Genomic DNA, 20,274 nt, shown 5'->3' on the forward strand with positions numbered 1-20,274 from the left:
GGCGCACGAAGACGCGTTTGACTTGCCGGACGAGCTGTTCCGACGCCTTTTTCGACTGGAGAGGCAGACTGCGGTGTGGCTATGCGATGACTCGCCGATGAATTTGGAGGTTTGCGTGCGAATGCGCTGTCGGTGCAGCGGCGGGTGCTGTGTGCACAGCGGTTATTTGCGACCGGCGGCTTTCATGCAAGCTTCGGCAGCCGACGACACCTCTGTGCCACAGCTACATACAAATAAAACATGCTTATGCTGGCAAAGAACTTTATTTTCACCTGCAAATCGCACTTCGTGGCCGTCTTCTGTTTACCGGCCGAGGAAAAAGAAACAGACGACCACACATCACATACAACGCTTCACGCTTTGACACTTTTTTCATCGATCGTAAGAGCCGAACAACACCGACCTTAACAAGTTGGCTTCGTCGATTTTTCCGCACTTAGAACAACCGCACAGTACCTTGATTTTCGTCGCCACGTAAGAAAACAGTATCAAGGCGTGGAACAGCTGTTCACGTGCAAAGCGGCTTATTGCCGTTTTACCGCCGTCTGCGCACCCCCGCGGCAGCAAAAGTTACCCACCAAGAAATTTAATAGCCTAACTTCTTGCGCTTCTTGTTTTTCTTAATATTTTTTAGCTTTAAACATCATTTGTTGGCAAAATAAAATAATAATTATTTTTATCGCTGCGCATTTCTTTACTCTTTTAGCAAAATTTAGCAGACGGTCCCTCGTCGTGCAGGCAAACGCTTCCGGGGCGCCGCTCTGCTGTAATTGGCTGATTCCTCGTTGCGTCAATTTTGCGTCAGGCGTCGACGTCACATCGTTTCGTCATTTTGACGTCACTGTCAATAACTTTTGACAGGTTTTTGACAAAGTTCCGTAATACGGGCCCTGGCCTTTTTGTAATTTATTTTTTAAGCACTACAATGCATACTATCATCATAAGCACCCCATCTTTACAGCAAAGTACGCCACCAATGTGTCTTTAACCAAGAACTAAACACAACTGGAAAGGCCGCGTGCTCATGCACTTCTGCACGTCCTTTTTCCCTTAAGATAACCAGTTTTCAAAAGGTGTCATTGACATATGGTAACAGCTCACACCAGTGAAGTTATAAAGATGCAACACAGCAGTCCTGCTGACACTGCCAATGCAGTGATGTGGTAATGATACGCCAACTTGCAAGAAGCATCAGCTCACAACCCCCCCCCCCCCCCCCCCCTTGCCCCCACATAAACAAGAAATTAGAAAATCTGCGATTTGGCAAAGCCTCGGCCGAAAACACTTTTGTCAGGACTGACCTGTCGTCCGAAACTTAAGTGAGCATAAAACACATCTGAAGTCACCAAACTGTCCTAGCCAGAAGTGAAGCCCAGACCATTACTCAGTTTAATAACATGCTAGGAGCAGTGCAAGAAATCTGGCAATCAGTGCAAAAAAAATCTGGCAATCAAGCAAAATTGGTGGCAGCAGAATCCATCTTCCAATGCGGCACTTACTTGTGGTGGACGTGCCAAAGAGAGGTTTGTTTTGTGTGGCCCCAAAGTTGAAGGCTGACTGCTGAGTGGCCGGGGTGCTGAAGATGGAGCTTGGCTGGCTGGTGGCGCCAAAGCCCACCAGGCCTGCTTGGCCACCCCCCTTCCGGTTGGCTGCATAGTCTTCGAGGCGCAGTTCCTGTCACGTATGCACAGGGCCAGGTGTTGGTAAGTGGCTCACCGATGAACACAGCAGTTCACTGTAAATTTTCTATAGCACTAGCAACTATGAAATACAGAAAACAGGTGCTCAAGCCAGTTACTGTTCCCAAGTAGACTCCGAAATGATTTTATAGCTAAAAATTAGGGGTGTGTGAACAGTGTTTTGTTTTGAAGCGAGTACAGTTAACTCCTCTATAGTAAAAAGAATCAGATCAGCAAAAATCTTTGCTATATCACTTGTTGGTGATGGCACTGTTCTGAAGACGCTCTCAGGTAATTAACTGACTACTTACTAAACACAAAGTGTTTGTTTCACTCAAAAATACCTTCCAGCTTGCACTTATCCCTTTTCCTGAGAATTATTTATTTTCGACTATTACATTTTATACTGGAACGTTTTCGATTCTGTTTACGCCGTGCGGAAGTATCGCATTTGCATGAATACAATGTGGCTACGAATATATAGAGGGAGTTTGATTCCATGTGAAAACCAGTTTCGCTTGAACACAAGTGTCATATACCGCAGCCTCAGCATCATTTAAGATACAATAGTTAAGAAATGCGTGACACAGTCGAGAGCAGCAAAACCACCTATGCAATGCCACTGCGCCTCCGCTTCTTGGCACAGCCTCCCCATGCTTTGCGCGGCCGTGCTGCAAATTTTTGCCATTTTCTTCCACTCCCTACTCTTCACCCATTTCCATATGTCTTGTTCTAGTTCCCCTTTGTGCTCACACCGTCACACTTGACTAGCAAATTTCACGTGGAGCATGCTGCATGTTATGCTGCTCTGGACGCATCATCAGCACTGGCCAGCACGAGACACGAGGAGACGGCAGGCATGCCTTTTTCCCCCGGACACATGCATCGCTGCACAAAGGTGCGGAGTGCACCTATCCTTGGAGAGATCAGGTTTAAGGTATACTCTGAGGCGAGTACTTTCGTCTAAACACATGAAACAGTAGCAGGGAAATGCAGGGAGGCGTACCCCTATGCCAAGATTGTGAACGCAAGAAAATGGTGGTGCTCTTCAAAGAGAAGACTGCACCTATGACAAAACGCTTCACAGTGCTGGCTTCCTGACCCCGGCTCCTAAAATAACTACAGTTTCACCTCTCATCATCATCATCAGCCCGACTATGCCCACTGCAGGACAAGGGCCTCTCCCATATCTCTGCAATTAATCCTGTCGCATGCCAGCTGTGGCACCCCTATCAACGCAAACTTAACCTTATCCGCCCACCTAACTTTCTGCCGCCCCCTGCTACGCTTCCCTTCCCATGGAATCCAGTCTGTTACTCTATCAGTTAGCTTGCCCTCACATTACATGCCCTGCCCTAACCCATTTCTTCCTCGTGATTTTGACTAGGTCATCACTGATCCGAGTTTAATCCCTGACCCACTCCGCCCTCTTCTTGTGTCTTAAAGTTACATCTACCTTTTTCTTTCCATAGATCGCTGCACTGTCCGAACATTGAACCCTTTTTGTTAGCCTCTGCAAGTGTTGTATACTGTTCTCTTGAGGAATACTGGTAAACTGCAATTCATGAAATGACAGAACCTTCTTATTCTTCTAGTTATTTCGCTCTTGTGATTCGGACCTGCGGTTACTACCTGACCTAAGTAGACTTATTTCCTTACCACTTCCAGCACCTTGCTGTATAGCTAACTGCTGTTCCCTTCCGAGATTGCTGAACATTACTTTGGTTTTCTGTATATTAATTTTCAGACCAGCAGTACTGCTCGGCCTGTCTTAAGTTCACCTCTCACCTAATTTCAGTCATAAAAAGGTTAAGGTACACCAGCTTAAAAGTTGGCTTCCAGCGGCACTGCAACTATGAAAGCCAACGCCAACAGAGAACTAGCCTGGGTCATGTGGTTAGTCCTGTATTCTTATCTTTTCCGTCACCGTCTTTCGGACCTGCTGTGTGGTAGGCACACCGCAGTTCCCACCGCGACATGATCATTTTCACATCTTGGCTGTCTGAGCTTTTCCCCATCACATGCATTTTTTAGCAACAAGCTGAACCGTGCGGCCATTAAGAGGCAGAGTTTGTGGATGCGGCCGGCCGTCTGCTCAATGTGTACCGACATCCAAAGCAGTGTGATTGCACGGAAGCGTCAAAGTGTACATAACACCATCGACTGCTGCATCCAGCAGCTTATTTTCATGAATTCTCAGACTTCAAAATATCATAAGTCTTACTTCTTGTTTGATTCAGTCCCATATAACAGTCCTACAGAACAATACACCTTCATTAAAGCAAACACTCCTATTTCATCTCAAAATTATCAACTGTTATCTCGGTCAAACAATGAGGAATCAGCGGCGATGTCCAAACCACACTTTTCTTTTTCTGATCAATGCCTAAAGAAGTCAGGCGTAATGACACTGGTACAGTGATCAAAAAGCCCAGACCAGTGGACTTCACCTTACAGAATGTTTTCTTAGCCTTGAGTACAATACAAAGCATGTCCTACAGCTCATGCACTGTCAAGTGCAGAGTTAAAGCGTAGGTTCCAAGAGCATACAAAATGGTTCTATGTCTTCACTATCCTTCTTTAGTTTCCCTTTTTTTTTTTGTTCCAGCTCACGACCTATACCACACAATCTGTACGTGTGAGGGAAGTGTGACCTCTTTCAAGTAAAAGCAGTTCATGTCTGCCCAGACAACCCATCGCCCAGACAACCCCTTGATTCTCTGTCTGGAAAACTCAGGCATAAGAAATAAAATCTAAACGCCAATGCAGTACCTCTAAACTCTTGTTTTCGTATTCCTTCATGCAAGTAATGCACTGATGTGATGTGCTGATGGTACTTGAGACGCCGTTCTTCATCATTGTGTCAGTGCCTGTCGGTGGCTTGAATTTAATTGTGGTTCCAGAGGTGACTGAACTTGCTCCAAATGCTGCAAAGGCCAAAACAACAGACACACACAAACAAACATCAATTCTGTGCCTCCTCTTATCCTTTCCTGAGCATACAAACAGGCAAGGAGCAGTCAAAATGAACTAAAAATAAAAACGCTACTTAAACAGGTCCCTGCAGAGTAAGTAACTACAAGGGTGAATACTAACTTGCTCCAAGATTTCAGGCTCAAAGAATGTGAACCTCAAAGGCTGTGCATACTGTGAGTAGTTATTAACTATGTAAACTGCATAAGAATTTGTGACTTATTTGTGCGAAATGTGAGAACCAGACATTACAGAGTCCAGCGGAAAAATATTTATATCAAATTTAAAACCCGCATGTTCATGGAAACCACGTTTTTTCACATTTTCAACGACTGCATTAAATGAAATGATTCTACACATTAAAAAAGACTGCCGCAGGCTTTCCAGCTGTTCTCAGTAGCCAGCTCTGCCAAATCACACTAATGCTTGTCATTTTGTGGTCGCACAGAAGCTTCAGGAATTACCTACTTAGCTCAAACTACTCTAACCCTCTGAACACACACATGCAAGGTTACAAAATCATAGCATACAACACAATGAACCAATACAACAGGTTGTTTAATGACTCCTTTTCCTGCTTTGTGAGCCTAGAAACAAAAAGCGTGTCACCATCTCGTGCTCACTGTCATATCACTGTTTCTAACCTTCAGTAAATGAAATCAATGAAACAGAAAAAGGTTTCTGAATAAGTAGCATTCCAGCATAAAAAAAAAAAATGGGAGGCCAGAATTATAACACCAATGTTTACTGGGCCCCACAAGTAATGCTAAGTGAATCAAACGAAGATATCACTACCATGAGAAAACTTGGTACAGCCCACTAGCTACAAAGCATAGAAATACAGAAAAATAAATGCAGCAGCTATCGCCAGGATAAAGCGGTGGATTTAAGGGCAACTCTTGGGGCAAAGTGGTAGGCTTGGGGGTGGGGCAACCCCACACAATGCATTTTGTTTTTGTTAACATTATTTGCACAAGAATAACAAGGGCACTTGCACTCAGGGGCAGCAGTTGTCTCCCACTCCCTCACCCCAATTAAATCTGCCTATGCTATGGGCATGATATTAATTTGAACCAGTGTGCAAGTGTCGGCACATACTTGATATTACCGTAAATCCCGTGTATAACACGGACCCACATATAATACAAAGTGTGATTTGGGGATAGCAAAAACGAAAAAAAAAAGTTTTCATCCGCGTATAATGCGAGTAAGGAATTGCAGTCAGATCAGTCACGAAATGCAGTTCAGGAGAGCAAGCTGCCGGGCTAGTTGGTGAAGCATGTTAAATTGAATTCAGTGCAAAAAAAAAAAAACAGACAAGGGACAAAGAGAGACACACTGAGACAACACGAGCGCTCGTGTTGTCTCAGTGTGTCTCTCTTTGTCCCTTGTCTGTTTTTTTTTTTGCGCTGAATTCAATTTAACAGTCACGAAAGCTGGACGCCCTCAGATTATTTGTGTACGCCAGTGCGGCGAATACGACGCACGTGGCGCGAACGGCGGGTACAGAGGCGCCGTGCTGGCACCTACTAGCGTCCTGCTCAGCTAACATGCAAAAACCAGTTCCAGCATAGGTGCTGGCGCGCACACATTGGAGGTGACCGTAGTCTGCACTTTAGTGATCGTTGTCACCAGGTGTGCTGTCTTCCGAGAGGCCCTCGTCAGATATATCTTTCCATGGAAACAACCTTCGGTACCGTCAAGCGCGTTCGATATCCCACATTTCTTGAAATAACTGGGGATCTCCTCGGGGTTGCTGGCCCAAGCGTCCGCAATCCAACTGCACTGCTTGGCTGGAGAGGCCCGTGTATGGCGGCAGAAACTGCAGGCTCTCCTTGCCTCATCCAGTCCATTTGTGGCACCGGTGCTTTCAGCAGCTACGATTACTTTTAAAAGCAGCCAAGTGTGGTCTCGACACCACGCGAGGTGCAATCACTCTGGAGTTGCGAAGTCAGGGCAGCGTAGTGAAATGGAGTCGTAATCAGAACTACCGACCTATGTCACCGCTAGGTAACGCCTCCTCTCGCTGGAAGTGTGATCGTGCAATGGTGATGATGCTCGATGTTAACGAAACCAGAACTGCAAATTCTGGCCAAAAATTTTTCGCATCTGCATATAATACGAGATGGTAATCTGACACGCTAAAGTCTGGAAAAAACCCTCTTACACTCGAACCTGATTATATCGAACTCTGTTAGATTGAATTATCCTTTATATCACATAATTTGTGAGCACTGCAAAGCTACACTATGAATGTATAGGAAAATGTATGGTTATACTGTGAAAGCATTAGCCATCCCATACGACAGATCGAACTATGGGCAACACCAGCGACTCAAGGAGCTGGCTTTCCCTCAGCACATCTCTGGGGGGGTAAGCTTTCCTGCATCGACTGACCTGCGGGTGCTATTAACGCTATAGTGCTACGTAGCATGCGCAGGCCAATGATGATATGGATTTTTTATGACGCAGGCGGTGGGCACGTAGCCAGCCAAAGCGAACATGAGTTTTTAGCGCGCTGCTCCATCTGTGTCAGTGTTGTCACGCAGGCCGCATGTATGGTGCAAAGAGTTGAATGAGAAAAGAAAAAATCTGAAGTCGCCGCAGCATACAAGACTCCGAGAAGCATTGCCCGAATTTAACAATGCCTGAAACGCTGCTGACATTATTTGTGACAGGGCACTTGCAGGCGGCTTTGTCTCTGCGGATGACAACATTAAGACCGCGAGGGAGCTTGCGAAGGAAGTCATCAGTGCCAACGTCGAAGATAACCAGGACACCACTGATGCTTGGCTTAGGCATGGCTTATGCGGTTTAACATCCCAAAGCCACTCAGGCTACGACTGGAAGACTCTAGATAATTTCGGCCACTGGGGTTCTTCTAACATGCACTGACATCACACAGTACACAGGCCTCTAGCATTTTGCTTCCATCGAAATGCAACCGCTGTGGCCGGGATCGAACCAGCATCTTTCAGGTCAGCAGCTGAGAACCATAACCGCTGAGCCACCACAGTGGCTGCCACCACTGATGCAAACTGTGGCGAGGACTTGAGAAAACATGTGCCCATGTGCTTTGACGTGCTCTGTGCACTCCGCATGGTTCGTTGCCATTGCATGTCGATAGAAGACTACGGTTTCAGCTGTTTGGAGTCCACCAATAACACAGAAAAATGTGCTCTCTCCAAGGCAATGAAGAGGAGAAAGAAAAAATTCATTATTTCGCTCAGTAACATGCACACAGCAAGTGGCTATCATAAAATTACATTTTTTCCACCTCAAAGGTTTGTATGTTGTTAAATCTACTGGCACTTTTATATCGAATTATGCGTTATATCAAACTCATAGGTTCTTTTTCGTGAGTTCGATATATGTGGGTTCGACTGTATCATACGCCGGTCTTTACAATAAGTGCTTCGTAACAAAAACTAGTGCTACTAAAGACCAAAAAGTGCATGGGGACCCTTCACTCAGTTAACCAGACGTTGCCAGTCTGTAACTGGCTCTGCGCTGCTAGAAACGTCTAAGGTACTTTGGCAACATGCCAAGCAGTGAAATTCCCCTCTCATACACCCTGACCTCATACATCCAGCTCAAGTAGAAAATTTGTTCTACCCGAAGTCCCGAAGAGTGAAGTTCCAGCAGCCGGTGTCTGACCGAAGAGACCCGTACTCTGCGGTTGGCCAAACAGGCTGGTGCCCGCAGCAGGTGCGGTAGATGAAAATGAGCCAAATTGCGGCCTGGCCTGCCCGAAGGACGCGGCTGGCGTCCCAAAGATGCCTCCACTGGCCGCAGGCTGCTGGGTCATTGTGCCAAACATAGACGTACTGGTTGATGGTGCTCCAAAGCCTGCAATGACATGGAAATAAACGCACATTCCACATTTCGGTAGACTTCATTTGTGGAGTCTGCGGTGACCTCTTGGTAGCATGCAGCTAATTTATGAACCAACTAGGAGCCAACGATTACCTTAACTACTCACATATTGGCTGACATCTTGAATGTTATACGGGCTGAAAAACGGAAGCTGTGAACCCCAAACGCGCAGTAAAGGCAACTTGCACAGAGTGTAACCCATTAAAGCTAAGGCAGCGTCATGAAAAACCAGAAACAAGTGACGGTGCATTTGTGCTTCAGGCAAAAAAAAAGCTTGCTTCAAAGAGGAAGCAAGGGAAAACACAAGACAAATACACCTTCATTACTTCCTATCGAAGTTTGGCAGATAACATCGATGTCCACAGGGTCACCTATGCCAAATGTTAAAGGGCCTCCGAAAGGGGCTCAAAGTCATATTATGCATAGGATGTGAAAGGATGCCACTCTACAAATATCCTACATCAAGAATTGTTTGTAATGCATTTTGTGGAAGGCGAGTTATATGCAGTCAAAACCTGAATTTCCACGTCTTTTTGCCTTGCCCTCTCTTTGCGAGTTTTCGCACACTGAAACATCCGCACTCCTCTGTCGGCCCCACTGACTTGGCCCCTCCGCTACCTCCACCTGCTGCTGACACATGTAGCAAATCCGAGGGGGGGGGGGGGGGGGGGGGACTTTCTGACTAGCCAGAGGGCGCATTTGTTTTTCAGTCCCGGACTGTCCGGGACTACTTGCGGACTCGAGTCCGGTATTTGTTTTTCTCGGGCAGCCCGAAAGCTCCGCCCACCTGCTTGCATCGCCATAGCAACGCGTTCGTTTTTAGCCTATGGCAGTCCGCGGGCTGCTTGGGGCTGCTAAGAAGGCAGCAGACGATAGCTGCGCGCCGCGCTGGCAGCCATATTAAGTTAGACTCCGTGTGCATTTTGAGTGCTTTTCGTGTCCCTGGAGGTCGATATCATGCGTTAAACCTTCACATGAGCTCCGTAGCTCCTCTCTGAGCCATCGCAAGACTTTTTGTTCTTGCATCTTCGTTTATTTTCTTGAAATCCACCGCACACGGACGCGCGTTCGGAGCTGCGAGCGCGTATTGTTTGCTCGTGTCGTCAAGAGGTTCTTGTTCGCTTGTTTTGCCACATGCTGTCTGTACGCTTACCTGAAAGCATCGCAGGTGAACCACTCGTATACTGGAGCAGCTATAGAGCTTGTTGTCAACATTTTTGCGGAGGCTTTCGTCTATCCGCCTTTCCGCAACGAGTTGGGCTACTTTGTGCGAACTTCGCCGCAAGCAGTAGCGGCGAGCATACCTCCGAAGCTGAGTTCTGTAATGCACCTACGCTAAGCTGACAGTACAGTCTTTAAATCGACTCAGTATCATGATTGAGCGCACGGCGTTGCTTCGGCGTCGTAGTGGCCGTGGCTTGCATCGTCTGCTAGCAGATGACAGCGTCCTTGTACGGTAACCGAGGGGGAGCCCGACTCTGGCGCCGTGTTCGAAAGCAGCCTATGGCAAGTAGGTCATGTGACCATGACGCTTTTCCTGTCCGAGCGGAAGCCGAGACCTGCCAGCAAGTAGTCCGGGACTGGAAAAACAAATGCGGCCAGAGTGGCCGCAGCCATGATGGCAGCTGCATGATGTTTTTCATGAACGAGTTGGCACAGCGAATCAATGATAACCCCTGACTGCTGACGTCACTTGCACAATATGACGTTGTATGCCAGGTTTTGAGCAAAAGCTTGGCACCACTGGTCACTGTGAGGTGCAAAAGCAGGAATTTTTAAAAATGAATTGTAAATTTTCCGCCTGCTTTTCAGATTCCGTACATGGTGTGAACGCTCCGTGGCCTGTACTCTACACATAATTGACCATTTGCGGAAAAGTTTATGCGCATGCGCAGCGAAGGCGCAGCCATCGCCCTCTATAGGCGATTTGGTTTTGGTTGGAAAACATGAGCCGGCCGTGCATTCCCTTGCTGTAGTGCGGCGAATGATGTGAGCTCCTTGCTTCGCTTATGCAGCGTGAATGAAAATGCCAGCTCATTGCTTGGCCTATGGCTGCACGAATTACTTCATTCAGAAAGGAAGCACGAAGCTCGCGTTCCGCCCAGCTCGTTTCGAAACGGATGTTCCTGCTGTATTTCGCGCTTGCTGCCAAGTGCAGGCAGCTCGGTCGTTCTAGAAGAGTTTTGCCATCGACGCACGTGCGTATTCAATGGAAACCGAATGATATACTAGTATGAACACTCACCGTAAATGCAACAATGTCAAGCCGTGCTATCTGAACAGCGGGAGCACGGCAGAGCGCAACCTCGCGTATATCCATTCATTCTAACGCTCCTGCGGCCCGTCAGCACGCAAAGCAACGCTCTGCCGTATCAGCACGAGCCATGACTGAGATAGTACAACGGGTCGGTTACTAATCAGTGAAGTGTTCCCAGCAGCAAAATGTGCTGTACGAAGTCAGCAGAAACTCCTGCCCTATCAAGAAACCGTACCAATGACGAGAAACCAATGACAAGGAAGGCCCGTACTAATGACGAACCATGCCATCGTCACATAAACACCGGTATTCACCGACTGCGCACACACGCCACTCTCACCAGATCTAGTTCATCGTTAGTTGTTTGAAGATTCATCATCAAGTTTCTGACGTAACCTTCCTCCTTGAAGGACCAGCCGCGATGAGCCTTGCCAACAGCTGAGGTAGTGGAGTGGAGGTTTTGCCACACATTTCAGGCTACCACGCGAAAAATCTTCGCTCCACCCCGCTTCTAGAAACGCAATTGGCAGGTTCTCCTTCTCTATCATCCTCTCTCGTTAGCAAACGCACGTTTCCAGCAAAGAAACAACACTAAAACAACAAAACAAGCGCACAAGAATTGCTGAACACTGCCTTGCACATGTCTGCTCGGGAACAACTTTCCAACCAAAAGTTCCGGTGGAGCTCCCTCTTTGCACGACAGGTGGCGCTTGCTTTTCCGCAAATGGTCAATTCAAGCATTTTATAGCCAAGCTAGAACACCCTAATCAGGGGCCCTTTAAAGATAGCAATCCTCCAAGAGTTCACAGAAAAACGTTTTGCCATCAAGGGAGGTCTTACTCCAGAAGTAGTGTGCTGGCTGCGATATCCTGCAAGCAGCGAAGCCTCCAAAAAGAACAGGTAGCTCTATAGTATAATCTCCATCATACGATCACAGCTGATACCGATTTCGAGATGATACGAATTTGTGAAATTCCCTATACTCCAATTTCATACAAAGCAGGGAATGCTACGGAGGCTGCAGAAGTAGTGTGTCCAAGAAACCAAACTAGTTCAAACCCGGTCGCAGCGGCCACGTCTCGGCAAAGGCGCCCGTGTGCTGTGCGATGACAGTGCACATTAAAGATTTCCAGGTGGTCGAAATTATTCCGAAGCCCTCCACTGTGGCACCTCTCTCTCTCTTTGTTCCCACCTTCCTTCCCTTAAAGCCCAGTTCAGATGTCCCCTAAGATGCCAAACAATTACTGCGCCACTTCCTTTCCTCAAAAGCCAATTTTCAATTTTTCTGCCACACATCATTCCTTCTTCTTGAAGCCTCGGTCAGTGCTTCAATGAAAACAAAGAGCGGTACAAAATGAAGCGCTAGCCTCGAAAATCACAGAAGAAGCTATGAGGCGCTCAATGTTTGGCCCCTCCGGTTCTAATTTTCACCGAGTGCACACTACTTTTTAGGTGCAGATGAAGTAAAAGTGATTCGCCCTACCAGCCGCGTATTATACCACCACATGTAATTCTTACTTCTCAAAGTCTCAATGAGTGGCAGGATGAAAATGTGGCAAGAGGTAAAACAATGTCCAGTAGGTTGCCAGTCGTGGCACTTCACATTTGTCGCACCAAAAAATGCTTGCGTTCACTTTGGTTGTATGGTGAACTATGTTTTGGGCAAGGACCAAGTCTGTGCGAACAGGCACGCTAGCTTTGGCAGCGCTGACTGCTATGTATGAAACGGAGTATAGCTTCGGTGCATTATATACATTGTGCGGAATTTCGAATGTTCCAAAAGCACTACCGTGCCACTACAGATGACACAAACGTGTCAGCCGCAGCCGTATTCTTGAGCATTCAGCGCTTCCAGCACACCATCGACACCGCAATCGCCAGTTGCACAGTACGTACCACGAGCACTGAGCGATAGCATGCATCCGACACGTTGCCGGTGCTGCGATCGCCAGTCGTGATATACAGTACAAGAAGTCGCGCGGCCCGCACATCACCAATGTCATGAGTGAGAGGCGGCACACAGCCCATATACTGCCTACATCACCGACATGGCCCTCGCCAGTTGCACGGTATTCACTGCGAGCAGTGATCGGTTTTCTCTTAGCACAGAAAGTGCACATCTGAGCATAAATTAACCCTTTGAGGGTCGAATTATTTTGAAGAAAACTTTCCCAGGTGGTCAAATTACTTTATTGCGGATCTTGAATCTACAAAATGTATATAATCGGGAATAAATAGTAAAAAAAAATTAGGAACAGTAGGTACTTTGGTGACAGCATCACTCACAACTGGAAAATGTTCAATAGAATAGAATAGCAACGGTAATAAGCAAGCTAAGAGCAGCACCAATAAAGATAGAAATCAACTTTCGCCGCCTCTGCAAAATAGTGCCCACAAAGAGAAAACACGTTTCGCGCGACTCCGTTGAGATCCCGCGGCGGAATCGAAACCGCGTAGGCGCGTTGCCACTGAGGGCGAGAATACCTCGCGAGCAACGGTGATAAGCAAGCTAAGAGCAGCGCCAATAAAGATAGAAACCAACTTTGGCAGCCCCTGCAAGATAGTGCTGACAAAAAGAAAACTCAAATTTCGCGCGACTCCGTTGCGATCACGCGGCGAAACCAAAACTACAAAAGGGGTGTTGCCGCAGTCTGTGCCGCCGTGCTAAAGCTAGACATAAGTTCTGCTTATCTCCGTAAGAAGGCAGCACAAAATTCAAACACTTCTTGTAAGTCCTAAGCAGTGATGTGATTGGCTGAAGCCATTTTGGAGCAGCTTTTTGGAGCAGCCGAAAGGGAATTTTGGAGCAGGGAAACAAGCTTTTGGAGCAGCTCAAGGCTCATTGCCAAGTGAAAAAATTGACTTTGCGAGAAGTACAATAGTAAAATAAGGAGAAAACCTTTGGGAACAAAAAGGTGCTGTTCAATAGGATGTTAGGGGCATTTCGATGCGAGCAAAATGCAAAAACACCCGTGTACTCTGAGTTAGGTACATATTAAAGAACCCCAGGTGGTCCAATTCTGAAGTCCCCCACTACGGCGTGCCTCATAATCAGATCGTGGTTTTGGCAATAATTTAATTAAATTAGAGGCAATTGTGAAACATATGTTGGCCCAAATAACTAATTTTAGAACTTCAGTGTCATGTAATCTTTTATGCGACCAAGTATAGATCAGCCCTGTGTTATAGCCGCCAAGTCCCTATAGGACAGCAGTTATAAATGGACAACAAGGAATTCACTGGAACTTTTATTTAAAAATGACTAGAATGCAGATCACAAGCTTACAGAAAAACAATGAAAAAACACTATCAACGTTTCGAACTGAATAATAATTATGTACACGACAGCACAACTTTTCGGCTTCTTGGCCTATCAAAAAGCAGTGGACCTATTCTGTGCCTTTTTTATGTGAGCAACATCATTCAGTCTTTAACTGCAAAATACTGCCTAGTTGGCTGCCTTAGGCGACATTTTGTCAACAGCAGCTGAAAGCCTTGTTTTCCCTTCAGCAAGCAAGGCCTGCCCACTTGTTGTGCTGCAGCCTTCCAAGCACGTCATTGTCCGGTCGTTCGACTTGCCCTACGCGCGAAGTGTGCAATGGCGATGAAGATCGATGTCGACGTGAGGATTGACGTCACTCGCAATTGTGGGGCGCATGGACGTTTCAACCTCGAGATATTAGTTTTGCTTTCGGAATGTGAAAATACGCGTTTGGCGCAGCTTTGGCGCAGAATAACCAAAATGTAGCAGGATGTAGCAGGTTTTGCCTTTTGGCGCACATCGGCGCAATTGGCGCAGCTATCACATCACTGCCTAAGAGGTGGCAGCACCCCCCAGTGAGCACGCATTGTTCTTTTGGCGCAAAATTTCAAACGGAAGATCGAAACCGTACCCGTACGGCAAAGACCTTGCGGGACAGAAAACCGCCGCCGTACATATACGGCACAAACCTTCAAAGGGTTAATGGTGACATGCCAACAAGACTTAATCGGGGCATTTTAACCTTACCAAAGCCAGGTGTGGTGGTGGCTGAAGGCTGGCCAAATGTGGTGCCTGTGCTTCCAAACAGGCTTCCAGGCTGCTGGGTGGTGCTCCCAAAGAGGCTGCCGCTTGTGCTTGGGGCTGAGGTAGCACCAAATGCCGACGTACCAAAAGCACTACTCGCTGCATCACACAAAAGCATGGAACAAGATTACCTGCATGTCTAACACATATTGTAGTTCATTGCAAGTGCACAGAGTATGTAATGCAGCTGACCTCCACTAATTCAAACCGTCGGATAAGTAGTGGATATTTACATCGATCCGTGGAAATCTCAATTGAACAAAACTAAAAATGCAGAACCTAAGATGAAATTACAACTTTCCCCAGAAGCAGATGACACCGAAAAGTGCAATGCTCACTCTCTGATGCTTGCTTTTATCCCTCAAAATAGTTTCACCTGTGTTTTGGAAATGTAATTAATGTTTATGCACATGGAACTTTTTTTTTCAACTATATGACTTCGTCTTTAAAATCCAGTTCCTCACTCCAGGGGAGTTTTCACCCTCTGTGAGAGATCACATGGTCAGGCAAGGAAGTAATGGCACTGGAATGAATCCAGTTATGCAGTGGCGATTGCTTGAAATGAGTTGGCAGCAGCTCGTCACTTCTAGAGAATCAACACTTCTGTCTTGTTCTGCATTTTCAAACATGTTTAAATGTGCCAAAGCTAACCATTTTTAATCACATACAGCTCAAGAACACATCGGCAAATGCCCTTCACAGGAAGGCCCTCAGTCAATAATGTGAACAGATTACTATGATGTTGCAATTAACCCCCTTGCACTTGCTAGTGTGACATCGCATAGGGCTGAATGGAACAAGGGTACCAACTATTTCCTTGCCATGCCCACTAAGCATTATTAGCCCACTAACCATGACTTTGCATACAGATTTCAGAACTTTCCATGTTGCTTATGGGCTCACTGCCCGTCTGGCTTGTAGTCAAAGAACTGAAGTTTCGTTTCCGATTTAGTTTTCTTTTTTCTTACGAGGCAGCATTCTTTTAACACGCTGTGAAGACTCAGTACTGCCCTCACTTCTTGTTAACGACGACTTTGCCGTTTGACTTTGGAGCCATCCATGCTGCTTACGGGCACGCTGTGTCATCTGGCTGCTAATTAGACAAATAAAATTTTATTTTCAATGTAGTTCCTTTTTTTCCCATAAGGCAGCATTTTTTTAACGTGCTCCAAAGACCCAATAGCATCAAAGCTTGGCAGCCTCCGCATGAGCGATGCGTGCTCTAAAACGTCTCAAATCTCCGGACTCTGCTTGTCTGGGATTAATTTCATTGACGACCGGAGCAGCAGTGAAGATACTGCCTTTTCGTTGGGATTCAGTTTTGACATCGGCGACAACAGAAACCAGCCTGGAACGCAGGCGGCTGTACTCCGCTGCCCAACTATAAAATTTCCGGTTATTGTTTTGTAGCAAGAATACTATTCAAGATAGAAGTTTGTTTTTTTTCACAGGTAGTGGCCAATAGAACGCCTAACGTTTTGCATATTTCAGAAACTTCGCAGCATTTTTTTTTTAATACAAGCATGTATTGACAAGTTTTGTCCGATTTTTCCTAAAATCTTGTTTTTGGCAAATAAAACTTTCTGTTCCAACACGCAATTCGTTACTCAAACTTATGTGCCTAAAAACCACATTTATTCAGCTTTGTTTTCGTGTATTGCGTCCAATTTTAATAGTTTCTGGAGAAAAAAGAAAGGGCTGCTGAAATCTACAAAAGATGATCATTTTCCCCATGGTAAGGAAAGAGTTAACCACAGATTAACCGGATAAACTGCTGCTTTTGATAATATGACCAGGCTGGAGAGCTTCCTTTGACAGCAATTTTGCTGCTCCGTTCTTGAATTGCACCTCATTACACAAATATCTAGCTTACAATGAATGTACGTTTAGTCACTTGTAGCCATGAAATTTCCCTTCTTCAGCTACAACGTTTACTTGCATAGTGGTCGACAGGTCGACCCCATAACTTAGGGAACTGGATAAAAAGAGTTGGAATGCCACGTATGTTGATTAAAGGAAGCTCCAAGACTCTAATATGCAAGTCAGGTAACCAACACAGCGCACCACATATCCAAGCTGGGGCGGCACCATGAGAAGCTCATCACCGAAAATGGCACACTGCGCCAAGCACGAAGACGCTTTGTCCCAAGGAACACATGACAGACAGCGAGAGACAAATGCCTTCATATCACTCTACCTAAGTCTGGCATCTGATGCCCTTTTCAGCAACAGCAAATTCGGAAGCCCTGCTGCTTAATTTTGAGAAATCTCCGCACATATGACGGGTTTCTTGGAAGCAGTTGAGAACGGTCACCGACATTAGGGAGGCATCACTCGCGACAAGGCTAAGTGACTGGGAGGAATTTAGATTTTATGATGAGGCCTCTAAAGCATATGGTCAGCACGATGACTGCACAATAAGGCACTGTGCTGATTCTTGTATTCGATTTGTCCAAGCATATTTTCCACAGATGTCTTGAAAAGGAAGGGGCACATGAAACTTTCGAGCAGTAACACAATCGTAACTGCCATATTTGGCAAAGGCTCAAAGGTAGCCAGAATGTGTAACTTTCCACACTAACATTGGAGTCATTCTCCCTCTTCCTTTTCAGTGTACTCAGCTGGGTTTGCACCCCACCCAGCTCATTATTTGAGTACTGGTCGACACCCAAGCTTGGGGGGGAGTGATTTTGAAAAAACGAGCCAACCTATTTGCAAGTAAATACGATATTTTGCATAATTAAATGAGGGAATGTCTAGGCGATTAGAATTTTTAAAACTCGACATCAAGAATTTTTAAAACTCGACATCAAGTTGTAGAAACAAACTAAGATTTCAACTATCATGACACCCAATGCTCAGTGACATTTCAAGTGAGATATGGAAACAGCATGCACCAAGCTAGACTCCGCACAGACAAAGGTGCAAAAACATACTTTGTCCAAATGGTGCTGGCTGTGCAGATCCGAAAGTAGTTCCTGCAAAGAAAAAGATGACACACCAGCATGTTTGAATGTGAAAGCCATTTTTTTGGTCGAGAAAAAGCATTCCATTACTCCACACACTATAAATAAAGATGAGCCCTTTCTCAGTTCCCAAACGAGAATAATGCATGAATGCTTCATGGGTCAGATACCGGTGGCACTAAATTGGGCATATTCATCCCTACCTTGGAAGAAATTAGCAGTGTTTCTGTGTATGACCTATCAATTACACTATCATGTACATGTGCCATACCAGTAAAATTGCTGTTCAACATGGAGTACATTTGATAACACTACATGTGTTATCAAATGATAACACTACATGTGTTATCAAATGATAACACTACATGTGTAGTGTTGATAACACTACATGTGTGTGTGGGGTGAACACGTGACGTGTGGGGTGAACACGTGACGTGTGGGGTGTCATTTTGGCGTACACCGCGCAGCTTCAGCAGGTGCAAGCTGGAGCAGGGGAGGTAAGCCAATCAGACAAGCACCGTAGGCTTTTCCTGTGTTGCGTGGACACCAAAATGATGGCCACGGTGGCACGTGTGGATACTCCCTACCGAATACTTCATTCACTTCTAAACGAGCGCTTCCTTCCGAGCTAATCAAACGAAAATGCAGCCTAAGAGCCTTGTTACATCGTTTCGATCTGGACTGCATTTTAATCGGATGATAGTTTAATCCTGGCAGCACTTCCATGCACAAACTATCAGGTACAAATGACATGAGCATGTGGCCCTTCAAGGTGCAAACACCGAGAATGGTAGTTGAAGGAACACATATACAAAAAAGGTTCTTCATCACTTTCAAAAAGCTGTCATGTTGCTTTAGAAGCAATGTTTAACCATGCAGTCAAATGTAACTAAAGAATGCAGTGGCACAAACCCCTCGAAGGAAGCCCTCCAACGAATAGTGTCAGCCTATTGTCACAACGTTGCAGTCAACCGCTTTACACCGCCTAGCGCGATATGGCAGGTGCATGGCGGTTGACCGCGACGTAATGACAACAGGTGAACTCCTTTGGTTAGTGGGCCACCCTTGAGGGGCATTGACCGCCGTGTACTCGAGTTGCATTCGGCTTTTCGCAGTTGAATATTCTGGTTCGTGTTTCACTTGTTCTCAGAAATTTATTGCATAAGTGAGCACTCGATGCAGTCAGTGGCGCGACCAGTGTCTATGTCGCGCTTGCGTCTGCATTCGTTTTTTTGACACAGAACGCATGGGGGGACTCGCAGCACTGTCAACCTGCGTCCTGACGCGCCCGGAAAATTTGGCACACACAACAGGCCAAGCACTCGATCGAGCGCAGTGTTATCGCGCAAACTGGGCCACGCCGCCCGCAGACCATACTACTTCCGAATAGCAAGCTTTAATTATGATCACGCCTGCCTGGCGGAGCCCGCATGGTCTTGAACTGCTCGAGAAGGCTGCCTGAATCGCGATGCGGGTCCCTTTGTAACGACAGCAGAATATGTTTTCAAGGTTCTGCTCAGGTGGTTTAGCAAAGCGCATTGTGCAATGAGGTGGCAATATGTATATGCGAAGGCATCTTTGTGGGACTGCGCAGTAAAACCGTACAAACCTGAGGTCACGGCTTCCGCCAGCATGCTGTTCACGGGCGCTAACAAGACTACCGCACATGTATGGAAGCCTATGCTTGCGCTCGTAGCTTCTACTCCATAACCACAGAGAGCATTCCATGCTTCAGTAAACAAGAGCAATGAAGTAGGTAAACAAGTGGCACCACTTACCCGTACCAAACCCGCTGCTCGTCCCAAAAGGAGTTTGATTTCCAAACATCGTGGCCTCGGTGAGATGCGAAGCTTACGCCTACGGTGCACTATTAACAGTTTCGTTTAGCTCGTACACGCGCTTTGCTGCACGCGTATTTTTCCGTCGTGCATGTGCATGACAAGATGTCCTCTTCAGCTAGGCACGTATGCCAGAGACGGATATGCGCTGTGGAACGACAGTGGAATACAAAAAACCTCCAACTAATTTAAGAAGCCAACGCATATATTTCAAGCGACCAAGTAAGCACCAGGCAGTGCATTACCCAATTTAAACAAGTTAAAAGTCACTAACAACATTCGAGAGTCACAAAGCAACAACTGAGCGAGATTGAAGCTATTTGAGGCTTTGAGCGCATGCGCAGAACCATTGTTTCTTAGCGAAGAGCAAGATTATACGAAGGTTGGTCAAAAAGTTTCAACACTTTAAAATCAAGCGCATTTAGGCCTCTTATTTACAAATTCTTCCGCACATAATAAAAAATTACACTCTAAATACCTGTGTGAAAAGTCCTTTTTTTTCTTCAAAGAAAACAAGTTATTTGAGCCATTTTGTTTGCGCAGTTTTTTAAATAAAAACAATGACTGTATTATATATATACTTACTATAATAGACACAGTTTATTTAGTCGGGTTTTTT

The 20,274-nt window shown here is 46.0% G+C and overlaps 1 protein-coding gene across 2 annotated transcripts in view; it reads right to left on the reverse strand.

Annotated features, from left to right (window-relative positions):
• The window catches only part of Nup98-96 (nuclear pore complex protein Nup98-96), an 85,133-nt gene extending 65,158 nt beyond the window's left edge, over positions 1-19,975 (reverse strand). For both annotated transcript variants that reach the window (XM_089567053.1, XM_089567051.1), the window contains exons 1-6: positions 19,596-19,975; positions 17,788-17,829; positions 14,795-14,950; positions 8,268-8,501; positions 4,452-4,606; positions 1,500-1,674 (exon numbers count right to left, since the gene is read on the reverse strand). In XM_089567053.1, coding sequence (XP_089423179.1) covers positions 1,500-1,674; positions 4,452-4,606; positions 8,268-8,501; positions 14,795-14,950; positions 17,788-17,829; positions 19,596-19,644 — 811 coding nt within the window. In that variant the 5' untranslated portion in view covers positions 19,645-19,975. The remainder of the gene's footprint in view (positions 1-1,499; positions 1,675-4,451; positions 4,607-8,267; positions 8,502-14,794; positions 14,951-17,787; positions 17,830-19,595) is intronic.
• Between the last annotated feature and the right edge of the window lie 299 nt (positions 19,976-20,274).

Source organism: Amblyomma mixtum, chromosome 1 (genome assembly GCF_055824585.1).
Source record: "Amblyomma mixtum isolate Tamu chromosome 1, ASM5582458v1, whole genome shotgun sequence".
NCBI lineage: Eukaryota > Metazoa > Arthropoda > Arachnida > Ixodida > Ixodidae > Amblyomma > Amblyomma mixtum.